The sequence below is a fragment of the Aspergillus ibericus genome, assembly GCF_003184845.1.
Source record: "Aspergillus ibericus CBS 121593 unplaced genomic scaffold BO80scaffold_19, whole genome shotgun sequence".
NCBI classification, from domain to species: Eukaryota; Fungi; Ascomycota; class Eurotiomycetes; order Eurotiales; family Aspergillaceae; genus Aspergillus; species Aspergillus ibericus.
In genome coordinates this window covers 265,131-287,281 of record NW_020292117.1, presented here as the reverse complement: position 1 = coordinate 287,281, position 22,151 = coordinate 265,131, and the positions used below count along the sequence as shown (strand labels likewise).

Here is a 22,151-nt window from a genome sequence, read left to right as displayed (position 1 = left end):
TAGATCAAGCAACCCAACCCAACCAAACCCAGTCCCTTACTATCCAATCCATGCCATGTAGTCCAATACCACCACTATCCAAACAACCGAGAGCTACATACATACATACATACATAATACACATTGGTTCTCAGAAACACTGACTGACTGACCTACCTCGATCACAATGTGCGCGTGGGTGAGTAGTAGTAGTAGTAGTATTCTAGATCCGTTTTAATTTTGTTTTGGGGCGAGGGGAGGGGATTTCAAGCACGTACCAGTAGTCAGAGGTTGCTTGCTGTCTTATACGATGTATAGAATATGGGCCATGTTCTAGTGAGTATATATGTAATGTATACTATGCTAGATGGAATATACAGTTACTGTATAGAATGGAGACGCTATCATTCAATTCGATCGACTGCAATCTATACATTTAATCAAGGAAAGAAAGAAAAACAAAAACAAAGAAAAAAAGAATTTGGGTATTGTATTTTGATATCATCCATTTTTGTTCTTTTGGGCGGCCACCCATTTGAATCCGTCGCAGGTATGCGTGCGTGCATGTATGCAAAAATTGTATGTGTACTTTTAGCAGAGATGAAAATGTAGAAAGCCCCCCACCCGGTCTAAGCCTCCCCCTCTATGCATCTACCTTCAGGTCATCCAGCTGCTGCGTAACGTCGGAGACACTCTCGCCCTGTTTCTTGGCCACCCGGGCCTTGACTTCGGCCGGGAGGGCAGCCAGATCAACTAGCACGCCCTCCTTCTCCGGGTGTCCGTCTTCCAGACCCATCTCCTTGACACGGACCTTGCCGGCGGCGAGCTCGTCCTCGCCGAGGATGATGGCGAAGGGCACGCCGGCTTGTTCGGCCGCCTTGAATTGTTGAGGAAGCTTGGGCTTGACCTTGTAGGAGAATTCGGCCTGGGATGATTGTTAGTATGGTTCATGATTAGGGAGTAAGTGGAAGGTGGTGTAGGGAAGGCGGGGTTGTACCTTTACGCCGGCGTTCCACAGAGTTTGGCACACGCTCATCCGCTCCTTGAGCATGCCGGTGAATCCCTTACCACCGAATGCCATGACGTAGGCATCGACCTCGCTGCTACGAAGAGCCTCCGCACTCTTCTCCCGCTCAATGCGGGCCTTGGTGATGGAGAAAATACGGTCCACACCGAAGGACACACCCACGCAGGGAATCTGCGCCTTGGGCAGGAACATGCCCACCAGGTTGTCGTAGCGACCTCCAGCAGCGACACTGCCCACACCCAGGGTCGGGTCGTTGGAACGGTCGTCATCTTCCAGGTTGCCACCCTTGGACTTGCTCTTCTTGCCGGACTTCTGCACGACCTGAGCCTCCGGTGCGGACGACGACACGGCGGGTGCGGAACCCTCAGTGACAACCTCGTAGATAACACCGGTGTAGTAATCAAGACCACGAGCCAGACTCATATCGAAGGACATCTTGTCCAGGACACCGAATGCCTCCAGGTAGTCCATGAGCAGACTCATATCCTCCAGACCGGCCTTGGCGGACTCATTGGCCATCAGGGCCTCGTCCTTGAGGAGGATATCAAGCAGATCGCGGCCACCCTTCTTCACGACGTACGTCTCAATCTTGTCAGCCACGGCACCATCCAGACCCTTCTCATCGACCATTTCCTTCCGCACATCGGCCCATGGCATCTTATCCAGCTTGTCGACGGCGCTGGAGATGGGACGGATCTTCTCCTCCGGCACGCCGCACACCTGGAACACACCATCCAAGATCTTCCGGTGGTTGATCTTGATGTTATACCGGCCATTCCAGCCCAGCTCCTCGAAGACCTCGGTGACGATACGCAGAATCTCGGCATCGGGGACCATGGGGTCGAAGGTACCGGCGATATCGAAATCGCACTGGTAGAACTCGCGCATGCGACCCTTGCTGACGGCGGGCTGGTCGCGACGGTAGACCTTGGCGATGTGGTAGCGCTTCATGCTGCGGACGTCGGGGTTCATGGCGAGCCAGCGGGCGAAGGGGACGGTAAGATCGTAGCGGAGGGAGCAGATCTCACCACCCTGGTCCTGCAGGTCGTAGATGAGCTTGGAGTCTTCACCATACTTGCCGGCAAGGATCTCGCGCAACTCGAAAACGGGGGTGTCGAGGGCGGTACCGCCGTGACGCTTGAAGACATCGGCGATGGTGGTGAAGATGCGGTCGCGGAGGAGGGCGTCGGACCCGGACCAGTCCTTGGTGCCCTTGGGGGTCTTGAGGTTGAAGGAGACCTTGGATTCCTTTTCTTTAGGCATGGTGGAGAGCGGGCGGGAGGAGTGGTGAGGGGGAATGGACGAGGGGGAAGAAGATGGAAAAGTCGAGGAGGAAAGTAGAGAGTGGGAGAGGTAGTGGCGGTGGTGGGGGATGGTGGGGGCTTCGACCGTCTGCCGGATGTTTGGCCGGACGCTGGTTTGGTGGTGCTGCTGGCTGGTGCTGCTGCTGCGTGCTGGACCCCGATGGCACTCCCCAAGCGCTCGTCGGGCGGAGCGGAGAAGGCCTGGTTGGAGTGGGAGCCTCATTCAAGGAATTGGCTCTGACTCACACGTGTAACTGGACCTGGCAGGACAGCAGCGCTGGGTTGGGAGCTGGTGTTTGGAGCAAGTCGAAGTCGGCGAATCGGTGGAAGAGCCTGTGACTCAAAAGTCATCGGCGTGGTTTACTCGAGCTGTGCTGATAGGCCATGTTATCCTCTAGATCAAAAAGAAAAGTTAGACACTTTGGCCGAGTGGTTTAAGGCGCAGGCCTGCTACTACCTTATCGTATTAGCTGTCTAGCCTGTGGGTTCGCCCGCCTGGGTTCGAGTCCCAGAGGTGTCGCATATATACATGTCTTTTTGCACTTTATTTACCTTAATATTTTGGTTAATATATATATATTGTTACATGCTATTTACAAAGACCGTTACTTTGACTAATTAGCCATTTTAAAGTGTTTAATCTGCGCTGGCTGATAACACCCGGACTTTCTTAAGGACTTAAAGTTAAAATAAGCCTAATCATCTACCAATCAGACACTTTGGCCGAGTGGTTTAAGGCGCAGGCCTGCTACGACCTTATCGTACTAGCTGATTAGCCTGTGGGTTCGCCCGCCTGGGTTCGAGTCCCAGAGGTGTCGCATATTCTTTTTCTCAAATCTTTTTATATCCCCAGCTCTACATACCACTGCCCCTTGCATGATTACTCTGATTGTGGCGTGCGCCTTCGATTTCTTTTTATAGACTTATCTGTACGGAAACATGGGGTGTCTTGATCATTTTAACTTATTCTAGATCACAGCGGATAGTTTCTCCGCATCAAGCTCAACACGGCAATAGGGCTCGAGGACAGGGCAAGTCACATGCCGGTAGATAGTGTAGATGCCATCACTATCAATCTCTGGAGTCGGGGTAGACCTCTATGACTTAAGTCATGTAAAATGAGTGCTACAATCTACAAGAGGCGCCTGGATGCAGTGCTGCCGCGGGCTTGAGGCTTTCGTCGAAGATCCAAAACGATTCAAGTGATATGAACCTGGCAATGTATTCTACAATTTTCAATATGATGGACGGTCAACAAAGGATTCGTACTAAGCTGTCGCTGGCCTGTGTCGTCAAGTCTTCATGCCAAGTATGTGTTAAAGTTACATCTACCAGCTGTTGTCCCTGGCGATAGAGGAATGTATAGCCGGCTCGGGACACGGCCGAATCGGCCATGCGAGGTCGTACGGATTACGAGGTAGACTGTCATTGTATTGAGTTACTGAGGTGAAATACATTTCCGCGCTCCGTGTGAGGATCGCAAGTTACCTACTCCGTACGCTAAGCACACCAGCAGGCTTTGGTCGCTCCAATGACCAGGGCAGAACTGGTTTGCTATGCGGAAGTCCAGCCAGCATCCCTGACGCCCGTTATAGTCCTACCTACCTATTCTGCGATCTGCCCCCGTGTATATTCGAGCACATGGATGTCAACCCACATGGGCAGAACGCTTATTGGCGGAAGGCGGTGGCTGAATGTGAGGGCGGCACATGGTGTGATGTTACACTGACACCTTACGCCTGTAATTTTCCCTTCCGCTTGACCAGGCACCTACACTCCGGCGTAGACCGATGGAAGATTCCATTGAGACGCCCGCAGTGTTAGTGCTGGCCCAAGTGGGCTGCCACCCAATGACGTTATCTCCTGCTCTCATCGGCTTCCGGGAAAGACCGCCGATTTGTTGAAAGCACGCTACTCAGGTCCATGGTGCTTATCAGTAGCAAGGAAGAGGGATGTTACATACCTGGCTGGAGTATCAGCCGCTACTGGGCTGACAGGCAGCGTCACACAGGCGAGATTCATGGTGGATGCAAGGGTTATTGTGAAACCTGCCATTCCATCCTGGTCAGCCAGCCTCAGCGGTTGCCTACTCCGCACAAAGTACGGAGTATGCTTTGTGCATCAGAGGGGTAAGTCGGTTCAAACTTTACCATGGATACAGTTGTTCCTTGACAGAATCGGAAACTGACACGAGCCCGGAAGCAAAATGCACGGGGTTTGCTAACTCTAAGGCACAATTACATCGACCCTTACAAACGCCTCCGGTCTGTATGACGCTAGTATCTCGAATGCTGGGGGGATGGGGTAAGCGGGGCAAAGCAAATTATACGATTGGTTACAAGCCGGCCTTCTGATCCTTGAGTTTCCACGTGGTTCTGGTGTAGCGTCATACGGTATGTATGACATCGTACCTATGTACCGCTTATGTACTCTAGGGTGGTATTGATCTTATCTAATAAAGCATGACCCCGACCGTACCCCAGAAAGAGGGGAGGACGCGAGAACGCCGATGACGATTGCATGGCTTACGACTGGTATAGCGATGTCAAACAGAAGATCTGGGCCAGAATCCGCGTTGGTCTCCTGACTTCGCCCAGTGCCCCTGGTACCCCACGCCTTCGAAAAAGAATACCCCGGACAGATACGCTGCCGCAACGACTTGCCAGCACGAAGCCGCTGCCAAGAACGCCGCCAGCCTGGACAGGCTACTAAAATCACGCATTTTATCCCGCTTCCATGACCGCTAGATAGCGGTGGTAGAATCACGTCTCCTCCCTGCCTTCATCATTCGTCGTTATTGTTCCGATCATCCTCCTTGCGCCCGCAGGCGATAACCTACCTAGTTGGGTTGCCATACCTGCGGTGAACGGAAGCATAGCCCCAAGCCTCGCGACGCAACAGATGCGTTTCAGGTCGTACGGTCCGCACAAGGCTCATGGGAAGGTTAAGTCATGCCAATGGACTGGCAACAAATCAGAGCCCTAGTTCTGGATCTCGATGCAACCGCACCTCACTCCTTGTGTCTATATTATCCGACGTCCACTTGTTCTGTGCAGGCTTTTGGTCTCTTCTTACACATCGATTCTGCACGCATCCCGATCCTCCGTACTGCACTTTTGGGGGAGGCGCTGGTTACACAGAATCAACTATGAATAGACATGTGTAGCCTGCTGACTTGACCTAAGAGCAGGTGAGATGCTCCATGACATTTGACCGGGCCTCCGGGGTTAAGAGATTAACTGGCGGAGTTTACACCGGAAGAGGAGAGCCACCGGCTATATTCCAGACCAGTGGATCAAGCCCGACCCCCTCTTCTGGTTTTGTTGCATTGCACGGCGTCAAGAAATGCGCTGTGGAGGAACTCTAATATATGGAACAAGTGACGTAGCGCTAAAGCCGGAGACGGCTATAGGGGGGAAACAACAAAGCCCTCCACTCGACTTGCTAGGATCATAAAGAAAAGCGTGAGGGGGAACACAGAACGGGGCTTGTCGCGGATATTCCCCTTGGACACACCACGTTCCGATGCGTGGGAGGAGTTAAAATCTCAAACCCACTGTAAAATACTCCGTACGGGCGGATGCGCCCGTAAAGAACCGTGTCAGGTCAGATGAAGACTGGCTGATTTGGGAGGGCTCACTCCTCGAAGGGAGCAGTGTCTCAACGGTAGATCGAGCTTAGTGTCTGCTTGTGTTCAATCGACTCTTTTGACTGGGCCTCGTTGAAAGTCTGTGATCTAACATCTCTTCCCCATTTTAAGTCGCTCAAATCGAGTTGCTCCAAAACCGCTCGGGCCCGCGCACCCGCCCGTCATGATTACGGGCCCCATCGGATACGGTGGTAATAATACCCAGGCAGATGTGTATCTATACTTCCTTTCCTGTCCGGGCTAGAGGTTCCTGGCTGGACTTGGGGCAGTAATCCGCCTACCACGACGTAGTTCCCCTTCCTCCACTGCTGCTCCTCCTCCCTCTTCCACACACTCGCTCTCTTCTCTTGCTCGTCCTTTTCCTCTCCTTCTCTGGCCTTCCCTCCTGCCTGCGCCATATTCTTACCATCCATTCCTCCCCCAGCGGGTTCCAATTCGGCTGCGCCTCTTACCCTCCGACCGCAGCGTTCTCCACCTTCGATTCCGCCGCCCGTTCACGTTCCGCCCCATTCCTCGCTCACTCATCCACATCTCCAAGCCTTCCACGACCTCGTCGGATCCGCGGACCTTTGAAACCTTATGCTGGCCACCTAACCGTTCTCCTCTTTGTCCTTTGTCGCTGTCAACAATTGTTTCGACCCCGTATCATACAACCTACCGTTGCTGTCTCGAATCCCTCTATCTCATCTCGACTTCGCTTCCTGGTTCCTGCCGTCGCATACTGGCTGGCTGGCCTGCGCGTGACTTGAACGCCTCATATTCACTCCCTTCGGTTCTGGCGTCGGCTTCTTTATCCCGCCAAAGCTACCAGATGAGGCTGAACACTAAGGATCTCGAGACTTTGCGTTAATCATGGGGTCTTTTCTGAGGAGTTTCCGGAGAGATGTGGTGAGTTTTGAAATTGTCGGCTTGGTCGTGCCTTTTTTTCCCTTCCGCGGCGTTCTCTGGAATCCTCTGTCTTTCTGTCCTGCCTTCGGTGTATCCTATGACCCTGTCCATCCCGACAACGCACACAGACAAACAGAGGCGCGCCCCAGAACACGAATGAATAACCCCCCGCACCCTGATCATGAGCCGTCACAACCAACAGAATGCTAATCGCCTTCTAAATAGGGATCCGCCACTCCTTCGGTCGGGGCGACTCCCGCGAAGAAAGAACCCCAGGCGCTTCCGATGACCCCGCTGGAGAAAATGCTGCAAGATATGGGTTCGGTCCGCGAGGATGGTAGTGACAAGTTTTTTGGCATGGAAAATGTTAGTTTGTCCACTCTGCGGCTTGTCCCCCGGCTTTTCTGTGACTAACATCTGCTTGCGCTTTCTAGTATGGTAATACTTGGTGAGTTGCTGATCGATAACCCTCCCGAGTCCTGACGGGGGGCAAGGGCGTCCTCGGACACGGATCACTAATGGCCATTCGGACAGTTACTGCAACTCGATCCTGCAGTGTCTTTACTATTCAGTTCCTTTCAGAGAAGCAGTCATCAATTATCCCACACGGACGCCGATAGAAAGCCTAGAAGCTGCGTTAGCGAAAAACCTCCGTTATCAGAATGCCGCCGCGAACCTGGAAGCTGAGGCACAAGCGGAGAAGCAGAAAGCCGCCAATGCTCAGCGTCCGGGGGCACCTCCTAGTCAACCGCAGAAACCCGAGGACAAAGAGTCGCCGGAATACAAGAAGAAAATGGCGCTGCAGACACTACCACTACTAGAAACGAAAAATAATGCGGCCAGTTATGGAATGTCGGAATCGCTATTCACTTCACTCAAGGACATCTTCGAGTCTATCGTGGGGAGCCAGTCCAGGATAGGTATCATCCGACCGCAGCATTTTTTGGACGTCCTTCGCCGTGAGCATGAAATGTTTCGGTCGGCTATGCATCAGGATGCTCACGAATTTTTGAACCTCCTGCTCAACGAAGTAGTTGCAAATGTAGAGGCAGAAGCAATGAAGCAGCCGGTACCGAGCTTACCACCGCCGGAAACCGCGGAGTCATCCGAACAATCGATCAGTTCAGGGTCCAAAACCCCCAACACCACGCGATGGGTACACGAGCTCTTTGAGGGTACCTTAACGTCGGAGACCCAGTGCCTTACCTGCGAGAAAGTTTCCCAGCGTGACGAAATCTTTTTGGACTTGTCGGTGGATTTGGAGCAGCACTCGTCGGTGACATCGTGTCTCAGGAAGTTTTCGGCCGAGGAGATGCTCTGTGAAAGAAACAAGTTTCACTGCGATAACTGTGGGGGGCTTCAGGAGGCGGAGAAGAGGATGAAGATCAAGCGCCTTCCTCGAATCTTGGCCCTGCATCTCAAGCGTTTCAAGTATACCGAGGACCTCCAACGGCTTCAAAAGCTTTTCCATCGGGTCGTCTATCCTTACCACCTTCGTCTCTTCAACACGACGGATGACGCAGAGGATCCGGATCGCCTATACGAGTTGTATGCAGTGGTGGTACACATCGGGGGCGGCCCTTACCACGGACACTATGTCGCCATTATCAAGACGCAGGATCGCGGATGGCTGCTCTTCGACGATGAGATGGTGGAGCCTGTCGATAAGAACTACGTACGCAACTTCTTTGGCGACAAGCCAGGTCTGGCATGTGCCTACGTCCTGTTCTACCAGGAGACGACCTTGGAAGCTGTGTTGAAGGAACAGGAGCTGGAGAACATGAACTCAAACGTGGCCGATTCGAACGAGGCTGCGGTGAAACAAAACGGCTCCGTTCATCCCCCGGGATTGGCTCATGTCCATAGTGCCTCGCAGATCCCTACGCATGATGAACCCCAACGACACACGGGCCTCCGACGAGCCCCCACTGCGCCTCAACTACCCACACATACAGAGCATATAGGTCCAGAGAGTGATTCTTCGACTCCCCCAGTGGCCATCCCACCTCCGGTCCCGCCGATACCTGAAACTCAGAGCCGGCCGTTGAGCCCGAAAAAGAGTGACATCCAGTCCAAAAAGGAGCGGGCCAAAGAAGAAAAGGAGCGCAAGGCGGCCGAAAAGGAGTTAGAGAAGCAGCGCCGGAAGGAACAAGAAACACGAGCCAAGGAAAATCAGCGACGCGAGGAAGCTGAATTGAAGGCTGCCCTCGAGGCCAGCAAGGCGTCCAAGGCAGATGAAGATCGACGCCACCCCCCAGATAACGGAAAGGATAGCGACTCGAAAAGGTCTGGCAACGGTCTCAGTCGTTTGAAACGGGGCAGCAAGAGCTTCAGCCAGCGCTTGGGCAAAGACAAAGAAAGCCGTGCTTCATCGTCCGGTCTATCTTCCGTTCCTAGTGCCGAGCCCCTAACTCCAAACCACGTGCCATCTGAACACGCGCAGCCACTTTCACCTCGTAAAGCTTCTCCGAAGGAATCGCACATCGTCCACAAGTCTCTCGCGCACGATGACGAGCAAGATGCTCTCAAGAGTCCGAAGGGCGATCGAGCCGGGCATGGCAAATGGCGGAGTTTCAGCATCCGGAAGAAATCGTTCAGCATCCTTTCCTAAGATGTGCTTTTCACCGATTGCTCCAACCGCATGCACACACATACCATACATGTTCTTCTCGTACATATTTTCTGATGTATCATCACCTTTCTCTTCACCACCGGATCCATCCTATGTATGGCGATATTGCTTGATGCGCGTGTCTGTCGGCATTGGATGCTCTGTTTGATGTTGGTCCGGTTCCTGTCTTATTGCCCCCACCTTTGGCCCTGGCCTACATTGTGATGTCTTCCAATCCAATTCCGCTTCTGCATGTCGTTTAGCCAATCATTGCTTCTTTTCTGTTTGCTATCTCCTTGGACTGTTCAATCATGTGATACCCGTGCCTGGGTCACACCGCTGGGCAAGTGAGGCGTTGGGCGAGTTTACTTTCTGAATCTGCCGTTATCTGTGGTTGTCGAATCTACCTTCAAATGTGTCATGGGGAATGGGGTTACAGGTCTGTTTCGGGATTATGAAGGGGATTTCTAGCTGATGCAAAAGCACCCGGGCGGGCGCAGTTGTGGGAGGAACTTGATTGGATCCCGGTACGAACACCTCCTGTCTTGTTGCGTTGAGCATCTCATCCTTCGATTTCGATGGGATAGACCATATGTATCAACATTACACGGTATATAGACTCTGATGCGAATACATCCGCATAAGAAGAGCGTTCCTACCTAGCCGGGGAAGTGTAGAACCAGGACATGTCCACTTCAGCTCACTGCACCAGACGGACGACCCGCAAAGGTTTATTCATATCAATGCAAAACTCATATCATTTCAACCCAGTCATTTTCGTACAAAGCGGAATATATCCCCTCAATCCCCGGAAGCAAGAAGAGCAATGCTGTATGTATCCGAAACCCCCAACCCATAGAAAAGATCTTACACCGTCCGTCAACCCAGGATAAGCTCGTAAACGATGACTATCGTGTTGATTACAATGAGGGGTACTAGAACCACCAGAGTTGTTAGCGCCTGTTTATCTCTGATCCAGCTCGATAGTCACAGAGGACAAAAACAAAAGGATGTAAAGTATATGTAGTGAGAGGTAGAACATACTTCGCATAACGGTCCGCACACTCGCGATCAGATTAATGGTTTTGGCTTTGACGCTGGTGGTATCGTAGGATGCGCCGAAGGCCGGGTCACCTTGTGTGCGACCCCATCCGACTATAATTGATTGAGTTAATTGAGCTTTGGTTCCTTTTTACCAGGAAGGAAATGGTAGGAGCGCACGTACTTCTGGCTAGGAATCGGTCTTCGGAGAGGACAGCGAGCGAGTTGATGAGGAGGATGATGACTGCATGGGTTAGTGAGTGAGTTGCGGTGCGGGTCGATGGAGTGGTTATCGGCCGGAGAGGAGAAGGAGTGGCGCACCATAGACGAGCTTCCCAAGGCCGAAGAAGAACATCTTGGGTGGTGGGTGAAGAGCGGACCAGAGCGTGGATTGTTCGTGTTGTTGCAGCCTGGACGGAGATGGTGATGGCGGAGAGGCGGAGGAGAGGCGGAGAGCCGCGGCGGCAGTATCGCTGCATACGTAATTTTACCGGGGCGGGTTGTTGTCCTTTTCGAGCAGCTGTCTGTCCTTCTGGACTGACCTGAACTGAATTTCTACGAAGCACAGAAAGTGTTCATGGTGCCATCATGGGGAGAGATGTCGGTAGGTTTGCATCAGATCTGTGTTGTTGGATAGAATCGCTGACCCCCGCCAGTCTTCCTGCTGCTTCTCGGCGCAATCCCGGCCCTCGTCCTCCTCCATCTCGCCGCCGCTCCTTATACTAAGGTAGAGGAGTCGTTCCACATTCAGGCTATCCATGATATTTTGACCTCCGGAATACCTACTCGCAATGTCTCCGAGACGCTCCGCGCGGAATATGACCATTTCGCGTTTCCGGGTGCCGTGCCCAGGACGTTTGTCGGTGCCGTGATGCTGTCCGGGCTGTCGCAACCGTTCATCTGGTTGAAGGCCAGTATCGATAGACAGTTCCTCGGTAGGTGCTCTAGTCTGATCTTGTCTTCGCGTTGGCTCTGACAAATTGGACCCAAAATCAGCACGAGCTATTCTGGGCCTTTTCAATGCCGTCTCGTTGCTGTCATTTGCTTCCGGTTTGCGACGCACGGCGGGCAAGACCACCGCAATCTGGTACTTGCTCTTCCAAGCCAGTCAGTTCCACGTTCTCTACTACGCATCGCGAACACTATCCAACATGTTCGCTTTTGGCCTCACAACCCTGGCCCTGCGATATATCCTCCCGGAACCAGTCAGCCCGAAAACCTACAAGAAACGGTCCCGACTCTCGCTATACCTCTTGACCATCGCCGGCATCATCTTCCGCTCCGAACTGGCCATCTTCCTCGCAACCAACACCATCTTTCTCTTCGCAACCCGTCGGATCAGCATCCAGCGCGAGATCATCCCCGCCGGCATCCTCGGCCTCCTCGTCGGTCTCACCTCCACCGTCCTCGTGGACTCCTTCTTCTGGCAACAGTTCCCCCTATGGCCCGAACTCGCGGCCTTCAAATTCAACGTCATCTCCGGCCAAGCCTCCGCATGGGGCACACATCCCTGGCACTTCTACTTCACCAACGCCGTCCCCCGTCTCCTCCTCAACCCGCTCACCTACACCGTGGGAATCCCCCTCGCGCTCTTCCAACCCTCCACCCGCTCCCTCGCAACCTACACCCTCCTCCCCTCCCTCCTCTTCCTCGCCATCTACAGCGCCCAACCCCACAAAGAATGGCGCTTCATCGTCTACACCATCCCCCCACTCACCGCCGCCTCCGCCCTCGGCGCATCCTACATCTGGACCCATCGCACCAAATCCCTTCTCTACCGTCTCCTCTCCCTCCTCCTACTCGCCTCCACCCTCGCCTCCTTCCTCCTCTCCACCTTCATCCTCCTCCCCGCCTCCTCGGCAAACTACCCCGGCGCGCACGCCCTCAACGCCCTCCACACCTACGCCTACGCCAACACCGAGACCAACCCCCCCTCTTCCATCTCCGTCTACCTCGACAACCTCGCCTGCCAAACCGGCGTCACCCGCTTCCTTCAACACCCTTCCTCATCCCCCTCCAATCCCAACAACACCAACAGCAACCCAATCTGGCACTACGACAAAACCGAAACCGAAACCACCAAATCCCACCCCTCCTTCTGGTTCCAATTCGACTACGTACTCATCGAACCGGGCGAAGAGACCGAGAAGCTCTTCGCCGCGTCTGCCTCCGGTGCTAAGCAATGGGAGGTGGTGGACACGGTGGATGGGTTCGCGGGGTTGCGGATCATAAGGCCTGGGGATGAGGCTGTGGGGAAGGTGGAGGAGAGGGTTGTTGGGATGGTGTTTGGGAATGAGGGGGCCAGGGGGTGGGAATTGGGGAGGGAGCTGGCGAGGAGGGTGGTTACGAGGGGGTGGTGGGTGGAGGTGAGGATGGAGCCGAAGATTAGGGTTTTGAGGAGGGTGAAATAAATGAAGGTAGTAGGTAGGTGGATGTGTGGATGGATGTATATACCCTGGTTGATTGTTGAGGTTGGAGTAGATTATCTGAAGAAGATAAATGATTGGGAGAGAAAAAGATATTGTTAGTGAGCTTGTACAGTATCGTGTAATGCAGTATTCCAGCCTGTTCATATGGTAGCAGAACTATGTACAATGATTTGCAATGGTAATGGTATTGGTATTATCCGCTTCAACGATTGGGAATCGGTATCGATTATTTCAACATAGAATGAATTTTCATACACCGGCACCTGCATCAGGCGCCAGTTCCTTCCAACCGGTCCAGTCGGTCCTCCAAGTCTCGGACCCAGGGTTCGACGAGTTCGATGTTGTTCTTCATCGCTGTTTCTCCCTGGTTCATCTTCTCCTCGACCACCCGTAGCCCCTCGCGCCACTGCTCAATCTCCCGAGCCATGTCTGCTTGTCGCTTCTCCAACGTATCCAGCGACTCGGAGGCTTGTGCGGCGCCGGCATGGATGGCACGGAGCGAACGGAGACGTTCCAGCACGCTGGGAAGAATCGGGTGGAGAGACTGGATGGTGGGGAGAGTGGCGTAGAGGGCTTGGATCTTGGTGGCTTGTTCATCGCGCTGCGTGGCAGCCGGGTCGACCTCTGTGGCGGATGACGACGACACGGACATGTCAGAGGGCTCGATGGCGGCGGCTGCGATGCGCGCATTCTGTGCAGCCTTGGCAGCATCCACAGCGCGCTTGCGCGCAGATGCAAGGGCTTCCGTGTCTGCCGTGAGCTTTCGGACTCGGGAGGATAGCGTCTCAAGCTGGGGAGTTGTGACGGTGGTGGAAGGGGGTGCGGAGCCCATCGTTGGCACGGCCGAGACGGGGTTCGGGCCGACGAGGATGTTCATGAGGGTGGAAAGGCGGGATGTGAGATGGTCAAGGGCTGGAAGTACGGGCTGAAGTGCAGGCTCTGAGATTCCGTCACTGACGAAGGGGTTCGATGAGTTAGAGATCCCCATGGCGGCTTCAATGAGCGCCAGGCGGCCGTCAAATGCTGCCGCGTGGGCCAGAACACCGGCAGAGGAAGACGCAGGAGTGTCGGCTTGTGTGGATTCCTGGTTGCTGGGGACGGTTGTTGAGGTCTCGGGCGTAGATTTGGATGCTATTCTCTGTGATAGCATCGCAGCCGCTGAGTGTGACCCCGTATCACTTCGGGAAGTATAAAGGTTGTCCAATGCTCGGCTCAGTTCAAGGACGCCGTCGCCCATTGTCTCCTTTCCATCGATAGGTGCTTCGGTGGTTTCCGTTTCCGACTCTCGAGCAGCCATCTCATCTTTCAGTTCTTCCACTTCCCGACGAAGGCGGGCGAGCTTCCTCTCCAAGCTCTCTTCTTCGCTATCGCTAAAGTCTTCTGCCTCCTCTAGACCATTTTCTTGTCGGCGCCGTCGGCGGTTTTTGTTTTTGTATGCCTTCCGCTTTGTCGCGAGACTGTCTGAGAAATTGACATCACGGGCGTCGACTGTGGCTCCTAAGAAGTGAGCGCGTGCCTCATCGGCATTGATCCCCTGCCGATCGATATCGGAACTGGAGCCGGCGTCATCGTCTGCGTTGGATGCGGTGCGGATAGTAGTCGTCTGTAGACATAGTCAGGAACGAGCTATCAGAAGCAATGGAACCCGGCTGGGGCTCCAGGCGGGGTAGCTGACCGGGACGGTGGACGCCTCGTCGGTCAGATCGGGGGTCTCGTAGATATCGGGCGCGAGATCCTAGCCCAAACAACAATGTTAGTCGGTTGGTCGAGATAAACCAGGGAGGAGAGCGTATAGACATACCAGGTCGGGAAGACCAGCATACTTCCTATTGAAGGACATGGCAGACCCTCACAATGGCAATGCAATGGCCGATTAACAACAGGGACTGAATGTTTGTTGCCGACATGCTGGAAGGTCCGCCCGGAGTTGTGTTGGCCTCCGCGGGGGCACGTGAAAGGGGCCTCGCCCGCTGGCGGCCTGAGGCAGGCAGCGGAGGCCTAAAGTTACTGGCAAAGTTACTGGCACGTTGCAACAGGAACCTCAATCCAATCCCAGCTTCCTCTTGGGAAACCAGGATTGCTCGGACTTTCCCCTGAATCTAACCACCTATTACAGTTCAGTGAAGAACTAAGGCTAGGCTGGAAGAATGAACTGAAAGTGTCAGTCGGTCAGGAAATACTCCGCACACCGACTCAATCGAATCTCAGGAAATAAATACTCCGGTCTTGAGCATGTTCAACTATGATCCATCACCTTGAGAATCATGGCGCCTTAGGAAAAGCCAGACTGCAGGGGCACGTGTCAGATGCCTCGGCGGAAGCGGCGATCTGGCGATGAGCGCATGCTGGAGAGACTAACGGGGAAGGAGCACATCACATGAACTGCGATGTATATATAGTTGGTCGCTGCTGCTGCTCTCCCACAGCCCGCCTTTGTACCACCACCGAGATTTTCACCTTCTCCCACTACTTGCCCATCATTACCTATTACCCCCCCTAGTGTCTGGTGAAGCCATCTCTTATCGATCCTACCCCTCATCCAATCTGCACCATGGCTGCCCCCGCAGACATCACCCTAAAGAACTTGAACGGCGAGTGGGTAATGGTACTTAGATATCCTCCTTGAACCCTCTCTACTCCTTGACTGACATTGCGTGTTCAGGACAAAACCCTGTCCAATCCCACAGAACCGATTCTCGAGCTGGTAAGTTTCGCACGCACCTCCCGTGCTCTCGGCGAACCAAGATTGCTTGTGGGCCAATACAACAACCCCCACTAATATACAGCCATGAGCGGATAGCAAGGAATGGGTTGGCTCATGCGTAAAGCACTCAGCGTCGCAACAGTCACCCTCTCCATCCATGAGTACCCCGACCCCGCAGACCCCACCGTTCTGCACATCGACATCGACCAGACTGTCACCGGTGGTATCAAAGGTACAACCGAGAAGCGTATCAGCGACTCCGAGCCGCGAGAGCACCAAGATCACATCTTTGGCCACGTCCGAGGCCATTCCAAGTTTAGCCGTGGATCCAAGGGTGAGGACGGAAAGGTCCGCCCTTATCTGGACTTCAACACCAAAAGCGACGAGCCCCTGGTCTTCAAGTTCCTGAGGGGACAGGTGCTAGCTGACGGGAGCGAGAGCGAAGGGTTTCTTGTGGAAGACATTGGCGAAGAGTATGGCGAGGGCGAGGGCCTCTGGTACCAAAGCTTTGTGGAGAACCTGGATAGCGGGTGGACTGCGGAACAGGTATGTATCTCACCATTTCCTGTTGACGAGGGCTAACATGGAGGACACGTAGATCTGGGGATTTGAAGAGATTGGTGGCAAGCGCTACTACACTCGCCGTGTTGCCGTGGTCAAGGGCAAGACCTACAAGTTGGCCCGATTTGTCTACACCTTCATCAAGCCTCGGGCTGAGTAAGGGCTTTCACATGGGATTCTCGTGATTAGAAGCCGTTCTGTCTAATAGAATGAGGTGCTACCTCGGCACGGAGACCAGGACCCGCTCAAGATCAGGTGCAGTCAGACGTGCTGTCCTACTAGAACTGATTTGGGAGGACTAAACATTATTACTCCGTACATTCGTTCAACCTGTCCCTCGTAAAGCGCTTAAAGACCAACATGTACGGTATGTTCCCAACTAGCGCTCTGCATCAGCATCGGAGTTCCATTGAAATACCGGGTGCGCTTGCAAATTACAGTGAGTCAGAGCGGTATAATCATATCACTCGGCAGTCATTAAAACATTTTTCTCATCCGGAATGGTCGGGCACTTCTGAATATGAGAAGTCAGACGTATGGCAGGTTTAGTTACTCCGATCGCCTGGGAGAATTGATAGGCCTATGCATCGGCTGGACTAGTCAAAAAACAATCCGCATTGGAATGCCGTTTCTCATCAACTATATCCTTGTATCCTTGCGTATATCTGATATCAATTATACGGGCAGGCAGCCGTTCAGATCGAGTATCTTCAATAGTGATGGTTGGCCCCGTGCGCATAGCCCGTCTGCAGCCCTAATGCATGACATTCAGCACATCACTCAGGAAGCGCATCGACATCCGGTCGCCGACTATCATCAATATATTGGCCTTGTGCATGCGCTCTGAGGTGTCGGAGTGATTTCTCATGCGTCTTTTGACATGTCCACCCATAAATGAAGCCTAGCGTGATGACCCCTACCTGAAGGGATTGAGTTGCCACGGATGAAAACACCAAGTTGTAGTATGAAAAAGGAAACGATATAAGTGAGAAAATTTGTTTGGTTCATTACTATGCAAGATGTTTATTGCTATGTCGACTCTATGTATATACTGTGATGGTGATTGTGATGGAATTGGAAAATGGGCCAGATAATCGACGGGCGATGTAATTCCGGCTCGGGCACTCTTTTCGGTTTCACTTTTCGCGGCTACTACAATACCCAATACCCCCGCCAACGGCATATTCATCATGCTGGCTCCGTTGTTTCTCGGGGCATTGAAGTATATCGGCTCGGAGGTCTGACCGATGCCCGGTCTTAGGTATAATGTTCAAATCCGATATGACATCATTTTTTTCTGCATAAATCCGGTGCTGGGCCATTGTCGGTGTGCAGGAAGGATCAGTTTACGATCTACATATCCCACGATGCAGAGGATCGGCATAAACGCGCAGGAGCTCACAGAAGGGCACATCATAGAAAGACAGATCAAATGTTATTCCCATATCGAGTCGATTATGGAGGTGTCACAACTTCCTCTGCCGCATGGTGAAGGAGGAACAGCATTGGCTGAATACATTGCATACTTGACTTTTCTGTGCCAATAGATGGGAAATCTATACGGAATGAACTTCAATACCTGCAAATAACGATCTTGGCTGCTTTGCCTCACTGCTCTTTGATTGGTATATCTGTGTATCTTGACCTGTCCGCTTGACCCCTCATGATATTGCTTTTTCATATGGACTTGACCGGCTTCAGATCTGCCTGCCTAAGGGGCGGTGTGGAGGGTTCATCTCCTTCCTTTTCTTGGGGGATTTCTTTTCCCTCATCTCCGCATGTTGATCATGTCGCAGAACTACAATGAGTCGTGGCCAATATTGAATATCACTTCTTCTAAAGAAAATCGTCAACTGGCAGCCAGTCACTTAGCGCAAGATCAATTCAATAAAGGTGAAATAATCTATTCATCACCCCATCATCAACCACTTCACGCAGCGATAGCAACTCTTAATCCCATCGTAATCTTCAGACATTGTCCTCGACACCACCCCCTCCAAATCGAAGATACCGACATACAAAGACTGCCCATTGTCCAACTAAGATCACTAGCCCATTCGACAAATCCCTAACCTGCCTCAAGTGGTATTCTCAACCAAGCTGCTCCCATCTCTTTGGCATCTCAACAAACTAGTTCGTGGTATACCACGGTATTTGAAACGATACCCTGACATTCGGGAAAGTCAAACATGATGACACTTGTATATGGGATAGCAACTCTCCTCACTGTCCCCACTGCCACACTCGGTCGTCTCTTCCCTCGGGATCGTATCTACATCCGACCAGTCTGATGAGAATAGTACTAATCCGGCAAGAACAGCCCCATATCTATACCACATTAACACTTCGGACTTCAAAGTCCAAGAATGACAATCGTGGTTTACAATGACATGCTTCCACTGTGTCATACCAACTAGGTTTCGTGAATCCAATATCAAAATAACCCACCCGGTCCGGCTTGCGCTAGATACATGACTGTATTTCAACCCGGGAATAGATGTACTATGGCATCCGATGCCTTTTTCAACTTTGGCGAGATCGCGAATATATCTATCTGGAGTCTGTTCTCCCGTCTTTATTATGTCAATAAAAGAAATTCAAAGTTCACACCCAAACACGTTTCTTCCGTGTCAACTCCCGCCGATACTGGATGTAATCGACGTCCGTCACGCGCATACCAGTCAGTAGGTCTGAAGTTCAAGGTCCCCTTGGTGCATCAGACACACTAGCTCCTCTTAAGGCGCAGCGAGTATGGGAGGATATACAGTTGTCGTTGCAAGGATGTATTTATGAGGGAGGCAGATCTAACATCATCTCGTCTCATCTCGTCGGGATCATTCCATGTGGGAAAGTGGATTGTGAGTTGCGAACATACACATGAGACGAGACGAGACTGGTGTGTATGGACGATACTAGGATCGGGTCAACAGATCAACCAGATGTCGGCAATGTTTCGGTCGCAGGATATAGATCTTATGATTGGGGGGACTTTCAGATAAGCACATTGATGGCGTATAAGGAGTGATTGCAGCTGCAGGCAGATGACGATGGAGTCGACCGGGCCAGCCACTCGGCTGATTACTCGAGCTTGCTTGAAGTGGTGGTCACAGGGACTGGACGCTGAATGTACTATGTTGGAAGAAGAAGAATAAGGGAACTAAAAGTAGCGACATATGGCTGATGCGCAGGGGGTTACCACTGCAGAGTGGTTCTGGAGGGTCTGTTGTTCTATTTCTGTATTTAACAGGATGACTTTGCTGAAATAAAGTCCGCATGGATTAGTCTAGAGGTCCAGGCTGGTTTTAGATGTCTACAAGAAGCATAGGGCTAGGATGGAAGGGGAACCGTGATGAATGGCATTTCGCAGTTCAGATGCTTGCAGCAGAATCAATGCATATCATACGTACAATTGCTGAGGCCCAACACCACCTTTTGCATTTGAGTAAAGCGGCCTCTGAATATTGAATAAAGGCAATAACAATCTGAGGTATGCACGTGAATAAATCATTCCAAAATCCCAACTCAACTAAATGGTATAAAACTCATATTTGGTAATCATTTTCTTCGTCTGATAACTCTTACGAGTGAGTAGGCATCACCACGTGGGCCTTGGTGCTGACGGCATCCTCACTCCGCCACAGACTGGTCACCGTCTTCTGCTGGGTGTAGAACTGCAATCCAGGCTTGCCGTAAAAGGTGTTGGCACCACCTCCAGCAATACTCTTCTTGTTGCCGGTGAAGGAGAACATGGGCAACGGGACAGGGATGGGCACATTGACGCCGACCTGGCCGGCTTCAATGTCCTTCTGGAACCGGGATGCAGTAGAGCCGGAGCGAGTGAAGATGGCAGCACCGTTACCATATTCGTTCTTGTTGATGAGCTCAATCGCATCATCCAAAGTGGGCACCGAGAGGCAGACCAGGACGGGGCCAAAGATCTCCTCCTTGTAGCACTTCATCTCGGGGGTAACGTTGGTGATGATGGTAGGGCCGACCTAGGAGCCCGTGATTAGGATACTACCATATGAAACATATGGGAGAAACTTACAAAGTTGCCGTTAGGGTACTTCTCCGGCTTGTAACCCCTACCATCTAGGAGAATGGTCGCACCCTCCTCTTCGGCGCTGGCGATAAGGTCTTCGATACGCTTCTTGCTTTCGGGGCTAATGACGGGGCCGAGATCAGCACCCTCCTCGAAGCCTCCATTGACATTCAGAGCCTTGGCCCGTTCAGCCATCTCAGGAAGCCAATCCTTAGTCTCACCGACCATGACCACGGTGCTCAGGGCCATACAACGTTGGCCGGCAGCACCAAACGCCGCGCCGACGATGGCGTTTAGGGTCTGGTTCTTGTTGCAGTCCCGAACCACAGCAGCATGGTTCTTGGCTCCCAGATTGGCCTGGACACGCTTGCCATTGGCAGAACCCCGGGTGTAGATGTACTCTCCTGCACGGTTGCTGCCAACGAAGCTGATGGCCTTGATGGCGGGCTCGTCGAGGATAAAGTCGACTGTCTTTGCGGCACCGTGGACAATGTTAATGACACCGGGAGGGAAACCTGCTTCCCTGGCCAGCTCGGCCAGGATCATTGCAGCTCCGGGATCCCGCTCCGATGGCTTGAGGATAAGACAGTTGCCGGTCACGGTGGCGACGGGAATGCACCAGAGGGGAATCATTGCGGGGAAGTCTGCCGGGGCGGTTAGCGTCGGCGAAGACACCGTGGACTTGCATGACACTGCATGATCACTTACTGAAAGGACAGATGGCCGCAACCACACCCAGAGGTTCCCGGTAGCTCCTGGTTTCCATGTCTTTGGCGACTTCCAACACCTCACCCGTTAGCTGGGTGGTGATACCACAGGCTGTTTCCGCAACCTGAAGACCGCGGAGAACATCACCCCGGGCATCGGCAAAGGTCTTGCCCTGCTCGAGCGTGATGGATGCGGCAAGTCGGTCCCAGTTCTCACGGATCAGGCTAACAAACTTGAACATGATTTGCTGTTTGGCGATGACGCTTGTTGCGCGCCACGCCGGGAAGGCCTTCTGGGCGGACTCGACGGCGGCCCGTAGTTCCTCATCAGTGCTTTGCGGCACCCGAGTAACAAGGTTGTTGGTGGCAGGATCGTGCAGGTCAATCCATGTTGAAGCCTTGGAAGAAACAAACTGGTTGTCCAGGAAGTTGGCGGTGTCGATGGGGTTGGCGATTGGAGTGTGGTCCGTCGGGTATTCGGTGGCGGTAGTAGCCGCGGAGGTGGTTGCGGGGGTGAGCTGCTGAGCAGTGGCGTGGAGTCTGCGTGTGGCGGCCATGGAAGCTGATGAGGAGGTAGAAAGCTTGGAAGATGTAGAAGATGAAGAGGATGAGAAAGACATGATAGCAGTCGAAAGACAGCGTGAGGCCGAAGCTGCAGCGACTGACCTGGCAGTGGCCACGGCCGTGCGGGGAGATGCAGCGCGGAGAGCGGGGATGGACCGGGCAAGTGACCGACGGGCGGCCATGATGAATGACTGAATGAAAGAGATTGGAAGTAGAAAACACCAAGTAGTACAACGTACGGAGATTCGGTTCAACTGGAAGAACAGGGGAGCATTCCAGGTGGGAAGCAGGGAGGCAAGAGGATAAATAGAGGAGGCCGGGGGAGCTGGAGTAAGGTACATCCACTCTTTCTCTGGGGCTCCGTAAGGTACGGTCCTTTACATTCCGCCGAGGTTATGATAACGCTCGGCGCCACCGGCCAATCATGCGACCAACCGGAACTGCCTGCCTGATTGGGCCAGTTCTACTCTGTTGCTTCACCTTCATCAGCGGAGCTTGGGCCAAGTCTCCAGAATAGTTCCAGATCCAGGGCTCTTACGGGAGGTGCCTCCGTAGGGAATAGATCAGAGTTGGTGGTGAGTAAGGACAACCCTACGGAGCATCACTATACAACTACGCTCTGGGGTCGGTCCGATGTCGCCGCAG

General features: G+C 52.9%; 8 protein-coding genes and 2 non-coding genes across 10 annotated transcripts; 6 read left to right on the top strand and 4 right to left on the bottom strand.

Annotated features, from left to right (window-relative positions):
* Positions 1-366: 366 nt before the first annotated feature.
* Positions 367-2,605, bottom strand: BO80DRAFT_425067 (histidine--tRNA ligase). Its single transcript, XM_025719430.1, has 2 exons — positions 977-2,605; positions 367-904 (listed from the first exon to the last, which is right to left on the bottom strand). The coding sequence occupies exons 1-2, from the start codon at positions 2,267-2,269 to the stop codon at positions 623-625; spliced, it is 1,575 nt and encodes a 524-aa protein (XP_025575413.1). The 5' UTR covers positions 2,270-2,605; the 3' UTR covers positions 367-622.
* Positions 2,606-2,725: 120 nt separating this feature from the next.
* Positions 2,726-2,830, top strand: BO80DRAFT_t152. The gene has a single exon. It is a non-coding gene; the product is annotated as a tRNA-Ser (tRNA).
* A 193-nt stretch (positions 2,831-3,023) lies between these two features.
* Positions 3,024-3,128, top strand: BO80DRAFT_t153. The gene has a single exon. It is a non-coding gene; the product is annotated as a tRNA-Ser (tRNA).
* A 3,379-nt stretch (positions 3,129-6,507) lies between these two features.
* On the top strand, positions 6,508-9,695 carry creB (ubiquitin C-terminal hydrolase CreB). The gene is made up of 4 exons (XM_025724722.1): positions 6,508-6,847; positions 7,073-7,213; positions 7,282-7,295; positions 7,382-9,695. Exons 1-4 carry the CDS (start codon positions 6,812-6,814, stop codon positions 9,456-9,458), a joined length of 2,268 nt encoding a protein of 755 aa, XP_025575412.1. The 5' UTR covers positions 6,508-6,811; the 3' UTR covers positions 9,459-9,695.
* Positions 9,696-10,044: 349 nt separating this feature from the next.
* On the bottom strand, positions 10,045-10,921 carry BO80DRAFT_464753 (YOS1 family protein). The gene is made up of 4 exons (XM_025722674.1): positions 10,821-10,921; positions 10,684-10,743; positions 10,503-10,613; positions 10,045-10,393 (listed from the first exon to the last, which is right to left on the bottom strand). Exons 1-4 carry the CDS (start codon positions 10,852-10,854, stop codon positions 10,338-10,340), a joined length of 261 nt encoding a protein of 86 aa, XP_025575411.1. The 5' UTR covers positions 10,855-10,921; the 3' UTR covers positions 10,045-10,337.
* Positions 10,922-11,031: 110 nt separating this feature from the next.
* Positions 11,032-12,910, top strand: BO80DRAFT_406807 (dolichyl-P-Man:Man(7)GlcNAc(2)-PP-dolichol alpha-1,6-mannosyltransferase; the record flags this gene model as incomplete). The annotated part of the gene is made up of 3 exons (XM_025717774.1): positions 11,032-11,103; positions 11,156-11,434; positions 11,496-12,910. The coding sequence occupies exons 1-3, from the start codon at positions 11,088-11,090 to the stop codon at positions 12,908-12,910; spliced, it is 1,710 nt and encodes a 569-aa protein (XP_025575410.1). The 5' UTR covers positions 11,032-11,087.
* A 116-nt stretch (positions 12,911-13,026) lies between these two features.
* Positions 13,027-14,815, bottom strand: BO80DRAFT_381792 (dynactin subunit 2). The gene is made up of 3 exons (XM_025716860.1): positions 14,730-14,815; positions 14,604-14,663; positions 13,027-14,531 (listed from the first exon to the last, which is right to left on the bottom strand). Exons 1-3 carry the CDS (start codon positions 14,766-14,768, stop codon positions 13,197-13,199), a joined length of 1,434 nt encoding a protein of 477 aa, XP_025575409.1. The 5' UTR covers positions 14,769-14,815; the 3' UTR covers positions 13,027-13,196.
* Positions 14,816-15,294: 479 nt separating this feature from the next.
* BO80DRAFT_406802 (uncharacterized protein) lies at positions 15,295-16,731 on the top strand. The gene is made up of 4 exons (XM_025717773.1): positions 15,295-15,533; positions 15,591-15,632; positions 15,729-16,178; positions 16,231-16,731. Exons 1-4 carry the CDS (start codon positions 15,480-15,482, stop codon positions 16,351-16,353), a joined length of 669 nt encoding a protein of 222 aa, XP_025575408.1. The 5' UTR covers positions 15,295-15,479; the 3' UTR covers positions 16,354-16,731.
* Positions 16,732-18,595: 1,864 nt separating this feature from the next.
* Positions 18,596-19,186, top strand: BO80DRAFT_425060 (uncharacterized protein). The gene has a single exon (XM_025719429.1). It carries the CDS (start codon positions 18,698-18,700, stop codon positions 18,920-18,922), a length of 225 nt encoding a protein of 74 aa, XP_025575407.1. The 5' UTR covers positions 18,596-18,697; the 3' UTR covers positions 18,923-19,186.
* Positions 19,187-19,771: 585 nt separating this feature from the next.
* BO80DRAFT_355261 (CoA-acylating methylmalonate-semialdehyde dehydrogenase) lies at positions 19,772-21,499 on the bottom strand (the record flags this gene model as incomplete). The annotated part of the gene is made up of 3 exons (XM_025715745.1): positions 19,772-20,188; positions 20,242-20,879; positions 20,944-21,499. The coding sequence occupies 3 exons, from the start codon at positions 21,497-21,499 to the stop codon at positions 19,772-19,774; spliced, it is 1,611 nt and encodes a 536-aa protein (XP_025575406.1).
* Between the last annotated feature and the right edge of the window lie 652 nt (positions 21,500-22,151).